The sequence below is a fragment of the Ornithorhynchus anatinus genome, chromosome X4 (genome assembly GCF_004115215.2).
Source record: "Ornithorhynchus anatinus isolate Pmale09 chromosome X4, mOrnAna1.pri.v4, whole genome shotgun sequence".
In the NCBI taxonomy this organism is placed as follows: Eukaryota; Metazoa; Chordata; class Mammalia; order Monotremata; family Ornithorhynchidae; genus Ornithorhynchus; species Ornithorhynchus anatinus.
In genome coordinates, this window is record NC_041752.1 from 3,962,298 (window position 1) to 3,977,671 (window position 15,374).

The 15,374-nt window shown below is 56.7% G+C and overlaps 2 protein-coding genes across 6 annotated transcripts in view; both read left to right on the forward strand.

Moving 5' to 3' along the window:
- PNPLA7 (patatin like phospholipase domain containing 7) overlaps nucleotides 1–7,295 on the forward strand; it is a 107,664-nt gene extending 100,369 nt beyond the window's left edge. For both annotated transcript variants that reach the window (XM_029054302.1, XM_029054303.1), the window contains exons 32-36: nucleotides 1,549–1,701; nucleotides 3,217–3,327; nucleotides 3,830–3,914; nucleotides 4,801–4,904; nucleotides 6,073–7,295. In XM_029054302.1, coding sequence (XP_028910135.1) covers nucleotides 1,549–1,701; nucleotides 3,217–3,327; nucleotides 3,830–3,914; nucleotides 4,801–4,904; nucleotides 6,073–6,141 — 522 coding nt within the window. In that variant the 3' untranslated portion in view covers nucleotides 6,142–7,295. The remainder of the gene's footprint in view (nucleotides 1–1,548; nucleotides 1,702–3,216; nucleotides 3,328–3,829; nucleotides 3,915–4,800; nucleotides 4,905–6,072) is intronic.
- Nucleotides 7,296–10,889: 3,594 nt separating this feature from the next.
- NSMF (NMDA receptor synaptonuclear signaling and neuronal migration factor) overlaps nucleotides 10,890–15,374 on the forward strand; it is a 30,029-nt gene continuing 25,544 nt past the window's right edge. For 2 of the 4 annotated variants that reach the window (XM_029054398.2, XM_029054399.2), the window contains exons 1-2: nucleotides 10,890–11,154; nucleotides 15,219–15,280. In XM_029054398.2, coding sequence (XP_028910231.1) covers nucleotides 11,084–11,154; nucleotides 15,219–15,280 — 133 coding nt within the window. In that variant the 5' untranslated portion in view covers nucleotides 10,890–11,083. The remainder of the gene's footprint in view (nucleotides 11,155–15,218; nucleotides 15,281–15,374) is intronic. The other 2 variants (XM_029054396.1, XM_029054397.1) reach the window with 1 other exon arrangement.

A 15,374-nucleotide genomic window follows, 5' to 3' on the forward strand; every position in this document is an offset into this window, starting at 1 on the left:
AGCGAAGCCATTACGGTTGCCAGGAGGCCTGGCACAAACCCAAAGCACAAACCCAACCCCAAAATACTTTCCCGTTGACCCAATTCTGACAGCTCCCGGGACGCGGGACCAAAGTTCTAACTGACCCCGACACATTAAGGAAACGGAGGGTTCCTAGCGTCCTTCGTGCACGAAGGCAAAGACAGCAGAGGTGGCGGAAATTCACTTCTGAGCATCTGAGGGACTGAAAAGGCCATTATGGAACCCACGGTCCCGACACTTTGTACATTTAAAAAGAGTCCCCCGGTCTCGTCATGTTTTTGTTTTTTTTAATAGTCCTGTTAAGCGCTTACTATATGCCAGTCATTGTACTAAGCACTGGAGTGGATACGAGCTAATGGGGTCGGACACGGTCCCTGTCCCGCATGGGGTTCACGGTCTTCATCCCCATTTTTTAGACGAGATCACTGAGGCCCAGAGAAGTAAAGTGACTTGTCCAAGGTCACCCAGCAGACGAGGGTGGAACTGGTTTTAGAGCCCAGTTCCTTCTGGCGCCCCAGTGGCCCGTACTCTAGCCACAAGGCCACGTGGCTTCTCCATGATTGCTTGCTGCTTCTAGCGCTCTTGATTTTGTTCCCCAGCCGTTGCCTCAGACCACTCACAAAGAGCCGTGAGAGTGTAGTGAAGTCAATAATGAAAATAACGGTGGAATTTAAGTGCTTACTATCCTCATCAGTGGTATGTTTGGGGACAGACTGTGTCTAGGGCATCGTACTAAGCCTTCGGCAGAGTCCAGTACAACAGAGTTGGTAGAAACTTTCCCCGCCCGCAAGGAGCTTACGGTCTAAAAGGCCAAGCACTGTCCTCAATGCCGGGGGTAGATGTAAATTAATCTGGTCAGACAGCAGTCCCTGTCCCACATGGAGGTCACAGTCTAAGGAGGAGATGGATCGACTGATTGTTTGGTAGAAGCGAGAACAGGTATTGAATCCCCATTTTGCAGATGAGCCAACTGAGACCCAGAGAAATGAAGTCACTTGCCCAAGCTCACACAGCAGACAAGAACTGGGGCTTGGGAGTCAGAGGATGTAGGTTCTAATCCCGGTTCTGCCACTTGTCTGCTGAGTGACCTTGGGCAGGTCACTTAACTAATCTGGCCCTCAGTTACCTCATCTGCAAAATGGAGATTAAGACTGTAAGCTCCTGTGGGACAGCCTAATTACCTTGAATCTACTCAGTGCACAGAGTAAGCACTGAACAAATTCATTCAATAGTATTTATTGAGCGCTTACTATGTGCAGAGCACTGTACTAAGCGCTTGGAATGAACAAGTCGGCATAAGAAATACCATAATAGTATAAGTGGCGGAGCCCAAATTAGAACCCAGGTCCTTCTGACTCCCAGGTCCACTAAGCCACATTCTGGGTGAGGTGGGTGCTTGGATTTGATCCCCCCCGAGCCAAGGAGCCCCGGGTCATGTGACCTAACCTCGCCTTCCCGCCTTCACCTCCCTCGTCCCCATCACCCCCCCCCCCCGACCCCGTCCGGGCCGCGCCCGGGGGAGAGCAGGTGCTGAACATGGCGGAGATCCAGACCCGCCTGGCCTACGTTTGCTGCGTGCGGCAGCTGGAGATGGTGAAGAACAGCGATTACTGCGAGTATATCCGTCCGCCCATCGATCGCTACGGGACCCTGGAGTTCGGCAAGTTCGACGAGATCTGCGTGAGTTCAGGCCAGGCCCGGGGAGACCGGGGGGCAGAGGGTCATCCTGAGGCGGCGGGCGGTGGCTGGTGGGCTTCTCCTTCCTGCGCTTTTCTTTTTCCTGTCAGCCCCCAACTGTGACTTTCTCCCTCTCGCTCTTTTTTTTAAAAAATAGTACTTCTTAAGCACCTACTATGTGTCAGGCACTGTTCTAAGCACTGAGGTCTAGATACAAACTAATCGGGTTGGACACAGTCCAAGTCCCACGTGGGCCCACAGGCCCATCTCTCAGTTGGAAGAATTGAGGCCCAGAGAAGTGAAGGGACTTGCCCAGGGTCACCCAGCTGCAGGTCCTGTGACTCCCAAGCGTGGACTCTAGCAACTAGGCCACGCTGCTTCTCTCTCCCCGATTCCATCACCTCCGCTCCTGGTCCCAGAAGATACTGGCATTTTCAGTCCTCTCCTTGGAATAACAGGAGCCAAGTTCAACTAATTGTGTTATTAGGTACTTGCTAAATCCTGGTTAGATACAAGTTGGAGAGGTCGGACCCAGTCCTTGTCCCACCTGGCGCTCACGGTCTAAGAGGGAGGGACAGTGGGTATTTTATCCCCATTTTACAGATGAGGATACTGTGGAACAGAGAAGTTAGGTGACGGGCCCATGATCACACAGCAAGAAAAGGGCTGAACCAGGACTAGAACTCAGATCCCCGGACTCTTTTCACTATCCCCCGCCCCCTCCCCGTCTCCTCTGATCTCCCGTTACGGAAAGTCAGGTCACACGTATGTTATCGGAAAGCACGTCTGAAATATTCCTTCTTTATAGTATTTGCTAGGCATTTACTATGTCCCAAGCCCTGTGCTAAGCGCCGGAGTGACTCGGGCTAATCAGGTCATATCAGACACACAGGGCAACCAGTCAGAGAGAGAGAGGGAGAACAGGGCTCGAATGGGAACATGGATCAAATCCCCACTTGACAGGTGAGGAAACTGAAGCACAGAGCAGTTAAATGACTCATCCAAGGACACGCAGCAGGCAAGAGGCATAGCCGGGATTAGAACCCGGACCTTTGGACGCCTAGGCCTCTTCCACTCAATCGTATTTTTTGAGCACTTACTGTGTGCCAAGCACTGAACTAAGTGCTTGGGAGGGTACGACGCAACAGCAGACACATTTCTGCCCACAACAAGCTCAGAGTGTAGAGGGAAAGACAGACAATAATATAAATAGATAAATATGTAGACAGATAAATGAATAAATAAATTACAGATATACACCAATATACACATATGTGCTGTGGGGATGGGAGGGAGGATGAATGAAAGAGCAAGTAAGAGCGGCGCAGAAGGGAGTGGGAGAAGAGGGCTTAGTCTGGGAAGGCTTCTTGGAGGAGGCAGGCCTTCGATAAGATTTTGATGTGGGGGAGAGCGATTATCTGTCTATGAGGAGGGAATTGTCCCCCATCCGTGGGGATGGGGCGGGCGGGGTCCGGGGCACGTTCCCGCCGTCCCCACAAGCCCCCGTCCTCCCGGCAGGAGGTCGGCTACCAGCACGGGCGGACCGTGTTCAGCGTCTGGTGCCGGGGCGGCGTGCTTGATCAGATGCTGAAGGACCGCCAGGAGACCCACAAGACCAAAGCCAGCGACGTGAGTGAGCGGGAAGAATGCTCCGAGTTAATCCCGGTGGTCCCTGGGCCAGAGACAACAATAATAATAATGATGATAGTACTTGCTAAGCGCTTACTGTGTGCCAAGCACTATTCTAAGCGCCGGGGTAGATACGAGTTAAAAAAAAAATTTGGACACAGTCCCCGTCCTACAGGGGACTCCCAGTCTTCATCCCCATTTTCTAGATGAGGGAACTGAGGCCCAGAGAAGTCAACATCACCCAGCAGACAGGTGATAGGATTAGAACCCGGGTCCTTCTGACTCCCAGGCCCAGGCTCTTTTCTTTAATAATAATGAATAATCATCGTATTTGTTAAACGCTTACTATGTGCCAGGCACTGAATTAGGCGCTGGGGGCGATTGCCATTTGCTCCTGCCCAGCGCGAGGTGAACCAAAGCTTTTTGACCCATTTGGGAGCACTTGTGCCCAGACTTGGGTAACATTTCATTCTCCCGCGACCTTCGACCGCCCCCCCAACAGGCGCTGACGTGCCCGAACGCTTCGTTCACCGACCTGGCGGAGATCGTGTCCCGGATCGAACCGGTCTCGGCGGGCCTGCTGGACGGTGAGTTGGGGCAGCCGTCGTCACGGAGCCGTCTCCCGCCTGACCTCCGGCCCGTTCTGAGTCCGTCCTGGCTGGGGTGTAGGGCTCAACGGGGATCCTTCCGCCCCCATTCTCCAACAGCCTCTCGGACGAGGTGGAAAATTCATTCCGTCGTATTTATCGAGCGCTTACTGCGTGCAGAGCACTGTACTAAGCGCTTGGGAGAGGACAGTACAATAAAAGAGGCACATTCCCCCCTTCTAGACTGTGAGCCGGTTGTGGGCGGGGATTGTCTTTATTTGTGGCTGAATTGTACTTCCCAAGCGCTTAGTACAGTGCTCTGCACACAGTAAACGCTCAGTAAATACAACTGAATGAAAGATCCATCAGGGACAAAGAGGCGCAGCCCCCTCCTCCCCATTCTCTCCTTGATTCCCCGCCTTCGACAGAGGGGTGTATTCGGAGCCGTGGGTTCCCCATTTCAGGGAAGGCCAAGCCGTCGCACCCCGATGACTCGGTGTCCACATCTGTATTTGCAAACTCCCTCCACCCCAGGAAGCCAGAGCCCCCGCCGGCATGGCGTCTTCACCCACTGTCACCCGTGGGTAAACCAAGGCACAGAGGGAGGGAGTAATTGGTCACAGAGTGAGTCAGTCTGAAGGCCACGGACCCCATCTCCTCCCCATCCGCCCCTTCCCCGCCCTGGAAGTTTCCACACCCTCCCCGGCCGGAAGCCGGTCCCCACCGCCGCTCTCTCGTGCTGGTCTCCCAGAATCCTCTGGGCTCCGGCTCCCCTCCTCCGCCTCGATTCACCCGAACGGGGTGCCGGAAACCTGCCGGGGGTAGTCGCTATCAGTAAGGCCCGGGGCCTCTGAGAGCCTCCACGTGTGTCTCTCCTCTGACCCAGACGAATCCGACTACCAGACCGAATATGAGGAAGAGGTTTCGGACTTCCCCAGAGACGAGTACGTCAACTTCCAAAGCGCCCAGCGCCAAGACGACTCAGACTCGGTAAGACCGGACCCACCGAGGCAGCCCAGCTTGGGCCCGGCGGGCAGGAGCGGGCCGGTGGGCGGCTGTTAAGCACTTACTATGTGCCAGGCGCTGGGATAGATACAAGCGTGGCGGGTTGGACACAGTCACCGTTCCCCATGGGGCTCGCAGTCTCCATCCCCATTTTACAGAGGTGGTCAGTGAGGCCCAGAGAAGTGAAGCGACTTGCCCGAGGTCACGTGGCAGACAAGTGGCAGAGCCGGGATCAGAACCCAGATCCTTCTGACTCCCAGACCCGGGCTGTAGCCGCTAGGCCCCGTTGCGTCTCTGAACCGGAAAACACCAACCGGTGGCCACGGTCCAGCCCAGCCTCTGGGGACCTGCGACGGGCATTAGGGGAAGGGGTTCGGACCCCCCAGGTCAGAGCTCGGTCTCCGGCCGACTCAAGCCCAGAGGTCCACGGCTCGGCTCCCGGACCTGGATCCCGCAGTGGAACTGGGAGAGCTGGATGGGGCCGGGAAACTGGGGGGGAGGGCTGCCCCCCAAAGCACGGAGGGGAAGGGGCCGACCCACAGGAAGTGGGGGGCAGCTAAGACTCCTCAGAGGCGTTTGGGGAGACGTGGAAGAAGGGGGCCGTCTCCCATCCAGCGTCTTAATGAAGCAACGTGGCGTAGTGGATAGAGCACGGCCCTGGGAGTTGCGAGGTCGTGGGTTCTAATCCCAGCTCCGCCACCTGTCTGCTGTGTGGCCTTGGACAAGTCACTTCTCTTTTCTGTGCCTCAGTTACCTCATCTGTAAAACGGGGGTTAAGACTGGGAGCCCCATGCGGGACAGAGACTGCGTCCAATCCGATTTGCTGGTATCCTCCCCACCCCGCCTACTACAGTGCTTGGCACGTAGTAAGTGCTTAACAAATACCACTATTATTATTGTCTTGATCGATGGTCTTTATTGAGCATTCACTGCATGCGGAGCATTTGTGCTGAGCTCTGGGGAAAGTACAGTACGACAGCATGGGTAGCCACGCTGCCCCTCAGGAAGCTTCCAGCCTGCAGGCTGGGCTCTGAGCTCCGGGGTCTGCCAGTCTCTGGGCTGAGAGGCCCCAGCGACTCACCGAGCCCCGGAGCCCAGCAACCATGGTCCGACTGTGGTCCGAGCGCCATCTGACCTCCGTGTTTTCCTCCAGGACGAAGACATGTCAAGCTTCCTCCGGCGGCGCTCGACCTCGACCTGCACCTATCAGAACTCCTCATAGGAGACCCCTCCCATCCCGCCCCGTCCCCCCATTCCCGCCACCTCCGCCAGGCCGGCGCGACGGTCAGGACCCCCCACCTTCGGCCGGTGGTCTCTGCGGTGCCTTTGGCCGAGATGAAACTTCATCTCAGTTGCACCCACCCTTTCCCACCCACCAGTTGCAGTGACGACTCACCTGAGCCATTTGGCGGAGTCCCCGGGGGCGGGGCCGAAGATGGGGGGCTGCCATGAGTCAAAGTTACCCCGACCTGGCTTCCCCTCCAGCGAACCAGTGACTCTCACCCCCTAAGGAAGGTAACTCTTGCCAACTCTTGCCACCAGAGCAGGGCCGTGCGGCCAGAGGGTGGCATTTGGTGAACGACCTGGCTTTCCCCGGGGCGAGGCTGAGGTGGGGGAGATAACGGAAAAACGGGGGTGACACCCTAGGGGTGACTGGTGTGGCATCATCGAGCGTTCGGAGATTCTCCGACCAGGGAAGAGAAGCCAGAGTCTCCCCAGCCCAAGCCCCCAGTTCTGTACCCCGAGAGGGCCTCCTGGAAAGGGACTCGAGTTGGGTCAGAAGGGACTGGTCGGGCCGGCCCGTCCTGGGTGGTTCCACCCATGGACTGGTCTCCAACCATTCCCGACACCGGGGCGGGATGGGGAAGTTAAGAGGATGGAAGACGTCCCAAGGAGAAACAAGGGACTTTGTAGTTTTCCCAAACCTCTTCCCCATTATCCCATGATTCCCAAGATTCCCATCCTCCAAGATGGCCCCTGCCCCCCCCCCCGGGGAGAGGATCGTCACCCATCACCGGATGCCATGGTATGAGCACCACGGTTCTTTCTGATAAAGGAGGAGCCTGGCACCCTTCGCCATGCCCATCCCACTTGGGCCTGGAGATCAGGGAGCACAACTCCGGCCCTGAAGCAGAACCCTCCCCTCACTCGGGTTTTCCTCTCCGGCATCCGTTCACGGCTCCCTGCCCCCGCCGCTCCCAGGATCCGAACCCCTCATCCCGGCAAGCTCGGCGATCCCGAAAGCACGGACCCCCTCGGCGGTCGAACCCCGGTGGACCGCAGCCTCCTTTCCGTCCTCAGAAGTGGACGGGCCTAGAAAGCCATGTTTTTGCCAGCCGAATAGTATTTAGTTTATTAATAAATCTTTTAGCGCTCCTCCGTTCTCTTCCTCCATGGTGTCACCGCGGGGTCGGACGAGGTGGGGACGGTAAGCTCGTCTGGTCAGGGAAGAGAGGGATCGCAGGTCTAGGTCATCGTGGTGGCAGGATCTTCGATTCACCGGGTCATTCCTACGCGGCGGTCAGCGGTGAGGGATCGGGCCCTCTGAAGGGGCTGGAGCAAGAGGCCTCTCGACCAAGCTCCGCTCTGGGGCAGAAGCTCCGCTCAGCATGGTAAGTTAGGGGGGAAAATGGTTGGTGTCCTGGTTATAATTGTGGTATTTGTTGAGCGCTTTCTATATGCCAGGCACTGTACTGTAGTGCTGGGGTAGATACCAGTTGAACAGTTTGGACACAGTCCCTGCCCCACATGGGGCTCACAGCCTTAATCCCCATTTTACAGATGAGGTAACTAAAGCACAGGGAAATCCATTCATTCAATCAGTCGTGTTTATTGAGCACTTACTATGTGCAGAGCACTGCATTAAGCGCTTGGGAGAGCAGAGTATCACAACACATTCCCCGCCCACAGCGAGCTTACGGTCCGGAAGGGGAGACAGACATAGAAATGAAGAAATGACAGATGTGGACATGGGTGCCGCGGGGCCGGGAGGGGGGGGATGAATGAAGGGAGCAAGTCAGGGCGACTCGGAAGAGGAAAGGGGGTTTAGGGAAAGCCTCTGGGAGATGGGCCTTGAGTGAGGCTTTGAAGCAGGGGAGAGTTATTGTCAGATGTGAGGAGGGAGGGTGTTCCGGGCCAGAGGCGGGACGCGGGCGAGGGGTCAGCGGCGAGACGGGCGAGGTGGAGGCACAGTGAGAAGGTTGGCATTAGAGGAGCAAAATGTGTGGGCTGGGTTGTAGTAGGAGAGTAATAGGAGGGAGCATGGTGATTGACTGCTTTAAAGCCCATGATGAGATTTTGTTGGCAGCGGAGGTGGATGGGCAACCGCAGGAATTTTTTCTTTGGGGGGTGGGGGGAATGTATCCTGAACGTTTCTGTAGAAAAATGATCAGGCAGCAGAGTAAAATATGGACTGGAGTGGGGAGAGACAGGAGGCTGGGAAGTCAGCAAGTAAGCCGATGCAGTGATCCAGGCGGGATACGATGAGCGATTGTGTTAACGTGGTAGCAGTTTGGATAGAGAAGAAAAGGTGGATTTTAGCATTGTGGTCTAAGTGGACGAGTGGCAGAGCCGGGATTCGAACCTTGACCTCTGACTCCCAAGCCCGGGCTCTTGCCACCGAGCCACGCTGCCGAGAGTCAAGTGTAACACCAGTCAGGTTGGACGCAATCCCCGTCCCACATAGAGCTTGCAGTTTTAACCCCCATTTTACAGATAATAATAATGGTATCTGTTAAGAGCTTACTATGTGCCAAGCACTGTTCTAAGCACTGGGGTAGATCCAAGCTAGCCAGGTTGGACAGTCCTTGTCCCACATGGGGCTCGCAGTCTCAACCCCCATTTTCCAGATGAGGGAACTGAGGCGCAGAGAAGCAGAGTGACTTGCCCGAGGTCACCCAGTTGATGTGGTGGAGCGGGGATTAGAACCCAGGTCCTTCTATCCACCAGGCCACACTGCTCTTCCCTGGCTCCAATTTCTCCCTCCTCTACGGACCTACGGGCAGAGACATTCCTGGGCTGACGCAAAGGTCCATCTTGAGTCACCGATCTCTCCCCCGAGCCCTGGAGGTGGCCCGATCAATCCTCCCCCCTCCGCTGCCCACAGATAGTCATAGAACTGGGGATTGAGCCGAGATGATTATGATATTTGTTAATGTGTGCTAGGCACTGTACTAAGCCCTGGGGTGGATACGATCAAATCAGATTGGACACGGCCCCTCTCCCACGTGGGGTTCACAGTCTCGATCCCCATTTTACGGATGAGAGAGCTGAGGCACAGGGAAGAATAATAATAATTCGACTCCCAGGTTCGACTCCTGGCTCTGCCACTTGTCAGCTGTGTGACTGTGGGCAAGTCACTTAACTTCTCTGTGCCTGAGTTACCTCATCTGTAAAATGGGGATTAACTGTGAGCCTCACATGGGACAACCTGATTACCCTGCATCTACCCCAGCGCTTAGAACAGTGCTCCGCACATAGTAAGCGCTTAACAAATTTCAACATTATTATAATGATGATTATGGTATTTGTGAAGCACTTACTATGTGCCAAAAACTGTTCTAAGCACTGGGGTAGATGCGAGGTAATCAAGTTGGACCCCGTCCTTGTCCCACAGGGGGCTCTCAGTCTTGGTCCCCATTTTCCAGATGAGGTCACTGAGGCAAAGAGAAGTGAAATGATTTGCCCAAGGTCACTCAGCAGACAAGGGGAGGAGCAGAGATTAGAACCCAGGTCCTCTGACTCCCAAGCCCGGGTTCTGGCCACTAGGCCATGTTGCTTCCCCAGTGGGCGGCAAAAAGACCCCAGGGTGGAGAACCCCACCCCCTCCCCACTTGTGGAGATGGCTGCAATTTGGGGAGGTTCCGGGGTGCGGGGGGGGGGGTGTCTCTCTGACCCATCTCGGGGTCTCGGGGCTTCAATTCCCTCATCTGGAAAATGGAGATTAAGAGTTGTGCACCCCCAAGTGGGACAGGGATTGTGTCCAACCTGATGAACTTGGATGATGATGGTGTTTAAATGCTTACTATGTGCCAAGCACCGTTTTAAATGCTGGGGTAGATGAAAGGTAAGCAGGTTGTCCCCCGAGGGACTCACAGTCTTCATCCCCATTTTCCAGATGAGGGAACCGAGACCCAGAGAAGTGAAGTGCCTTGCCCAAAGTCACCCAGCTGACGAGTGGTGGAGCAGGATTAGAACCCATGACTTCCGACTCCCAAGCCCGGGCTCTTTCCAGCGCTTAGAACAGTGCACATAATGAGGGCTTAACGAGTACCATTATTGTTATTATTATTGTTATTACCTCTTCTCCTCCTTCCGTGGGGTCCAAGAACCCATTATGGGTATTACGGGTACCATAGTTATTATTATTGTCTTTTCTCCCCTTTCCTTGGGGTCCAGGACCCCAGTATGGGTATTATGGGTGCCATAATTATTATGATGATGATGATCACCTCTTCTCCCCCTTCCTTGGGGTCCAGCAACCCACTATGGGTTATTATGGATGCCACAATTATTGCGATGATCATTATTGCCCCTTTTCCCCATCTTTGGGGTCCAGGAACCCACTACGGGTATTATGCGTGCCATAATTATTACGATGATGATTATTGCCTCTTCTCCCCCTTCCTTGGGGTCCAGGAGGCCACTATGGGTATTATGGGGTGCCATAATTATGATGATGATGATGACTGCCTCTTTTCTCCCTTCCTTGGGGTGCAGGAACCCACTGTGGGTACCATAATTATGATGATGATGAATTCTTCTCCCTCTTTCTTGGGCTCCATCTGGTTGGGGGGGTGTCCGGTGAATGCTATCGTCGTCGTCCCCCCCCCCCCCAGCACCCCGTTTCTTCTCCCGCTCCCCCCCCCCCCCGTCCTCCTCCTCCCCCGCCCCTCCCGCCGTCCCTCCCTCCCGTGTGATGTCAGCGCTAAGGGGAGGGGGCGGCGGCTCGATATAGCGCCCTTTCCCGCTCCGCTGCAGCCGCTCCGAAGCGCAGGACCGGCCGGGGGCGATCGGGGGGTCATGGAGGGCCGGGGTGGCACCCCCAAAGCCGGACCCTGCCCGCCGCAGCTGGACACCTAGCCAAGCGGGCGGGGGGTGGGGAGGGGGTCCCCCCAGATCCAGGGGGGCTATGCCTCGCACCCCCAAGGCCCCCCGCCTCCACCATGGGAGCTGCCGCCTCCAAGAGGAAGGCCCTGAGGAACGAGGCCATGTCGTCCGTGGCGGCCAAAGTCCGGTGAGTGCGGGGGTCCGGGGGACCCCCGGGAGGAGGGGGGGTCCGGCAGGCTCCCCCGAAGCCCCCAGGGGTCCGTAGCCCCGAGGATGCAAGAAACGGGGCAGGGGATTGCGAAGGAGCAAGTGTATCATCATCACCACAATCGCGAGGCTGGTATCTGGGCAGCGCTTACCGGGTGCCAAGCACTGGTCTCAGCGCTGCGGCCGGGACGGGGCAGGTTATCCCACGTGGGGCCCGCGGTCTCCATCCCCGTTTTCCAGAGGAGGGAAGGGAGGCCCCAGGGAAGTGAAGTGACTCGCCCAAGGTCACCCGCCGGACAAGTGGCGGAGCTGGGCCAGAGACCGGCTTGACTTCGTCGCAGACCCCAGGGCGGCGGCTGGTCGGCTTCGAGATCTACCCCCTGCCCGGCCTGAGCCTCGTCGGACAGAGGGTGACCCGTACTGGCCCTTGGGAATTTTTAACAGGAGACCGGTCCCTTCCCTTCCCCCGGCCGGTATGGCGCATCCTGCCCGGGGACAGGGGACTGGACCGAGTGACCTTTCGGGAGCTGGGTTCCGGGTTCTCTGGAGCAGAGAGGGTCCGGGGAGTTGGTGCTGGGGTGGTCTGAGGGCCGGGGGCCGGCCAGGGGGTAGGGAGGGGAGGTCGGCCCCGCTCCGCCCAGGCGGCTTCGGGGAGGCCCAGTCTGGGATCTGGCCAAGGCTGGGGCGAGGATGCAGCAGTTCTGCTCACGCGAGGAGGAGTCGGACTGCGCCAGTCCAGCCTCGGGCCAAGGGGCCCCGGGCATCCCACGCTGCGGGCTGGAAAGCCCGAGGGCTGGCCCGGACCCCGAGGGGCGACCCCGGTCCCAGGACGGCCGGCCGAACCAGGCCGGCTGAGCTGGGGGAGGACCACGAGGCAGGAGGATGGACCGGATGACCTTTGGCGGATCGCAAGGGTGAACATCTCCCCTCTAAACTGACCCATGGGGGGGTTGTTTTTTTATAACATTTGTTGAGCGCTTATTCTGTGCCAGGCACTGGACCGAGCACGGGGGTAAGATGCAAGCTAATCAGGTTGGACACCGTCCCTGTCCCGCATGGGGCTCACAGTCTTCGTTCTCGTTTTCCGGACGAGGTAACTGAGGCCCAGAGAAGCGAAGCCCAAGATCACACAGCAGGCAAGTGGCAGAGCCGGGATTAGATCCCAGGCCCGGGCTCTATCCACTAGGCCACGCTGCTTTCGCTTTGTTCTTGCTGATCACGGAGAAGAGGCACCAGTCGGTCAGTGACGGACCCCTGGGCCCAGAAGACTTTCTGGGGGAGGGGAAGATCGATCGATTAATCAATCAACGACACCGAGTGCTCACTGGGTGCAGAGCACTGTACAAAGCACTTGGGAGGGCACCAAAGAATAAGAAGATAGGATCCCGGCCCTCAAGGAGCTTACAGCCTAGATGGGGTTGGGAGGCAGACGTTAAAATAAATTGCAGGCAGGGATGCTGCCAAGGAGAAGGATAGCGGCGGAAGTGCTGGCATTGGCTTGGCCCGGAGTTTGGGGGAAGGGGATGGCGGGGAGGGGAGGGGGGCGTGAGGAGTGGGTGAAGAGAAAGCGGGTGAGACGGGGCTGGGGCAGGTGGAGAACCGAGAGGTTGAGTTAGGAGAGCAGAGGTCATCTTCATTTATTCATTCGATCGTATTTACCGAGCTCTTACCGTGTGAAGAGCACCGTACCAAGCGCTTGGGCGAGTAAGATACGTCAAGGTCAAAGGTAGGGGAGGTCCGGAGACACCCCTGGCTGAGGTGACGCGGGGAGCCAGCAGCCGGGAGGGAATTGGTGAAGGAAAGGAGGAGGCCCAGACGCCTGCTTGGAGAAAGAGCCCCCTTACACCCAGGAAGACCAAAAGGACGGTGGCAGAGGAGGGGGAGGGATGTGGGAGCAGAAGAGGGACGGGTGACCCCTCCTGGAGGCGTCTTGCTCAGTGTCCTCACCCCCTGGCCTGTGCCAAACGGCAGCCGCCGCCCACGGAGATCCAAGCCCAGCCGGCCTGGGCCGCGAAGAGGGGGCGATTTGGGCATCCTGAGCTTAGCCCACTCCCCGCCGGCTCTCCTCCCCAGCTCCTTAGCCAAGGGTGGCAGGAAAAGGGATTCTGGGCTAGGGGTGGCTAACGTCCTTCCCGGGAATCAATCCCAACGCTCAGTACAGTGCTCGGCTCTCAGACAGGGCTTAATGCATACTAGGTGTCTTCACTTGGTTCCAGCCTCCCGGAGAGCTGGAAAAGGCAGAATTCCCAGTTCCATCCTCCCCCCACTGAATCCCTACAGCTGGTCTGTCCCTGGGGGTTGCCAGGATCTAGCCCCTCCCCTCCTTCTCCAATCCCCCCCCCCCCCGTCCTTGGGCGGGGGGAAGCTCAGTACAGTGCCTGGCACCTAGTAAGCGCTTAACACATACGACGGTTGTTATTCTGGGCCGCTCAGGGGCTCAGTGGGGGGCAGAAGGGCAGGGGCCCAGGTGCTGAAGCTTCTGGCTCCGGATCCCTCCTGACCAGGGGCGCTGGGAGCTCAGGACTGTGAGAAGGAAGGGTCGGGGGTCCTAGCGGACGCCCCCAAAATGAGGATCTGCAAAGGGGTTCGCTGTTCCTCTTTCAGTCCGGGCTGGTGCTGCCCCCTGCGGGTCTTTCTGGGGACGCCAAGATTAGAGCATTCATTCATTCATTCATTCATTCATTCAATCGTATTGATTGAGCGCTTACTCTACTAAACGCTTGGAAAGTACAATTCGGCAACAGATAGAGACGATCCCTACTCAACAACGAGCTTCCATCCAGGTCTTTCCAGCTGAGTTCCTGGGGAGGGGGCTGATCCTGGGGGTTCCCTAGGTGGGGGGAAACTGGTCTGTGATATCAGTGTAGAGAGATCCCTCCATCCACAATGCCCCATTTCCTCCCCGGGGGCCAGAATTCCCAGCGCTCTCTGCTTTTTATAATCATCAATCCATCAGTGGTATTGTTTGAGCTCTCACTCTGTGCGGAGCACTGTACTCAGCACTTGGGAGAGTACGCTATGACAGAATTAGCAGACACGGTCCTCACCCACTTAGTACAGTGCTAAACTCTCAGTATAGTTCTTAAGCACTCAGTACGGTGCTTTGCACACAGGAAGCGCTCGATAAATACAATCGATAATACTAATAGCATTGGTTAAATGCTTACCGGGTGCCAAGCGCTGTGCAAGATCAATGAGCAGGATTCCCGACGTGCGTGGAGCTCCCGGGTTAAGGGGGAGGGAGGATGGGAATTGAACCCCCATTTTACAGCTGAGGGAACTGAGGCAAAGAGACGTGCCCAAGACCACACAGCAGGCAACTGGTGGAACCGGGATGAGAACCCAGCTGCCCTGATTCCCAGCCCCGGGCTTTGTCCGCTAGGCCAGGCCGCTCTAATAGGATTCGGGCAGCTCCTCCGCTCCCCCGCCGGCCTGGAGTCCCTATAATAATAGCAATTATTATTATGGTATTTGTTAAGCGCTTACTATGTGCCAAGCACTGTTCTAAGCACTGGGTTAGATGCAACATAATCAGGTTGTCCCACCTGACAGTCTCCATCCCCATTTTGCATAGGAGGGAACAGAAACACAGAGAGGTTAAGTGGCTTGCCTATGATTACACAGCAAACAAGCGGCAGAGCCGAGATTAGAACCTACATCCTCTGATTCCCAAGCCCAGCCTTTTCCCACTAAGCCACCCTACTTCCTCATCTGCTGCCCCATCCTGGCCTTCCCCCTGCCCCCACCCCACATATTTCACCCCAACATAGAGAAGCAGCCTGACTTAGCGGATAGAGTCCGGGCCTCCTCTGGGCCTCAGCGGCCTCGTCTGTAAAATGGGAATGAAGACTGTGAGCCCCATGTGGGACGTGGACTTTGTCCAACCTGGCTAACTCTTATCTACCCCAGGGCTTAATACAGTGCCTGGCACATAGTAAGCACTTAACAAATACCGTTAAAAAAAACAAAAAACTTAAAAAACCGAGCCACCCAGGGGGCAATCTCTGACCTCTGCCCTTTCCCTCGTCTCGCGATCCCCAACAGAGCGGCCCGAGCGTTTGGAGAGTACCTGTCCCAGAGTCGACCTGAGAGCCGGAATGGCTCAGGTAAGAGACAGCGGAAATGCCTGGGGAGTCGGGGAGACGGGGATGATCGAGGCGGGAGCGGACACTCTATAATGGGGGTGTCCGGGCCCACGGT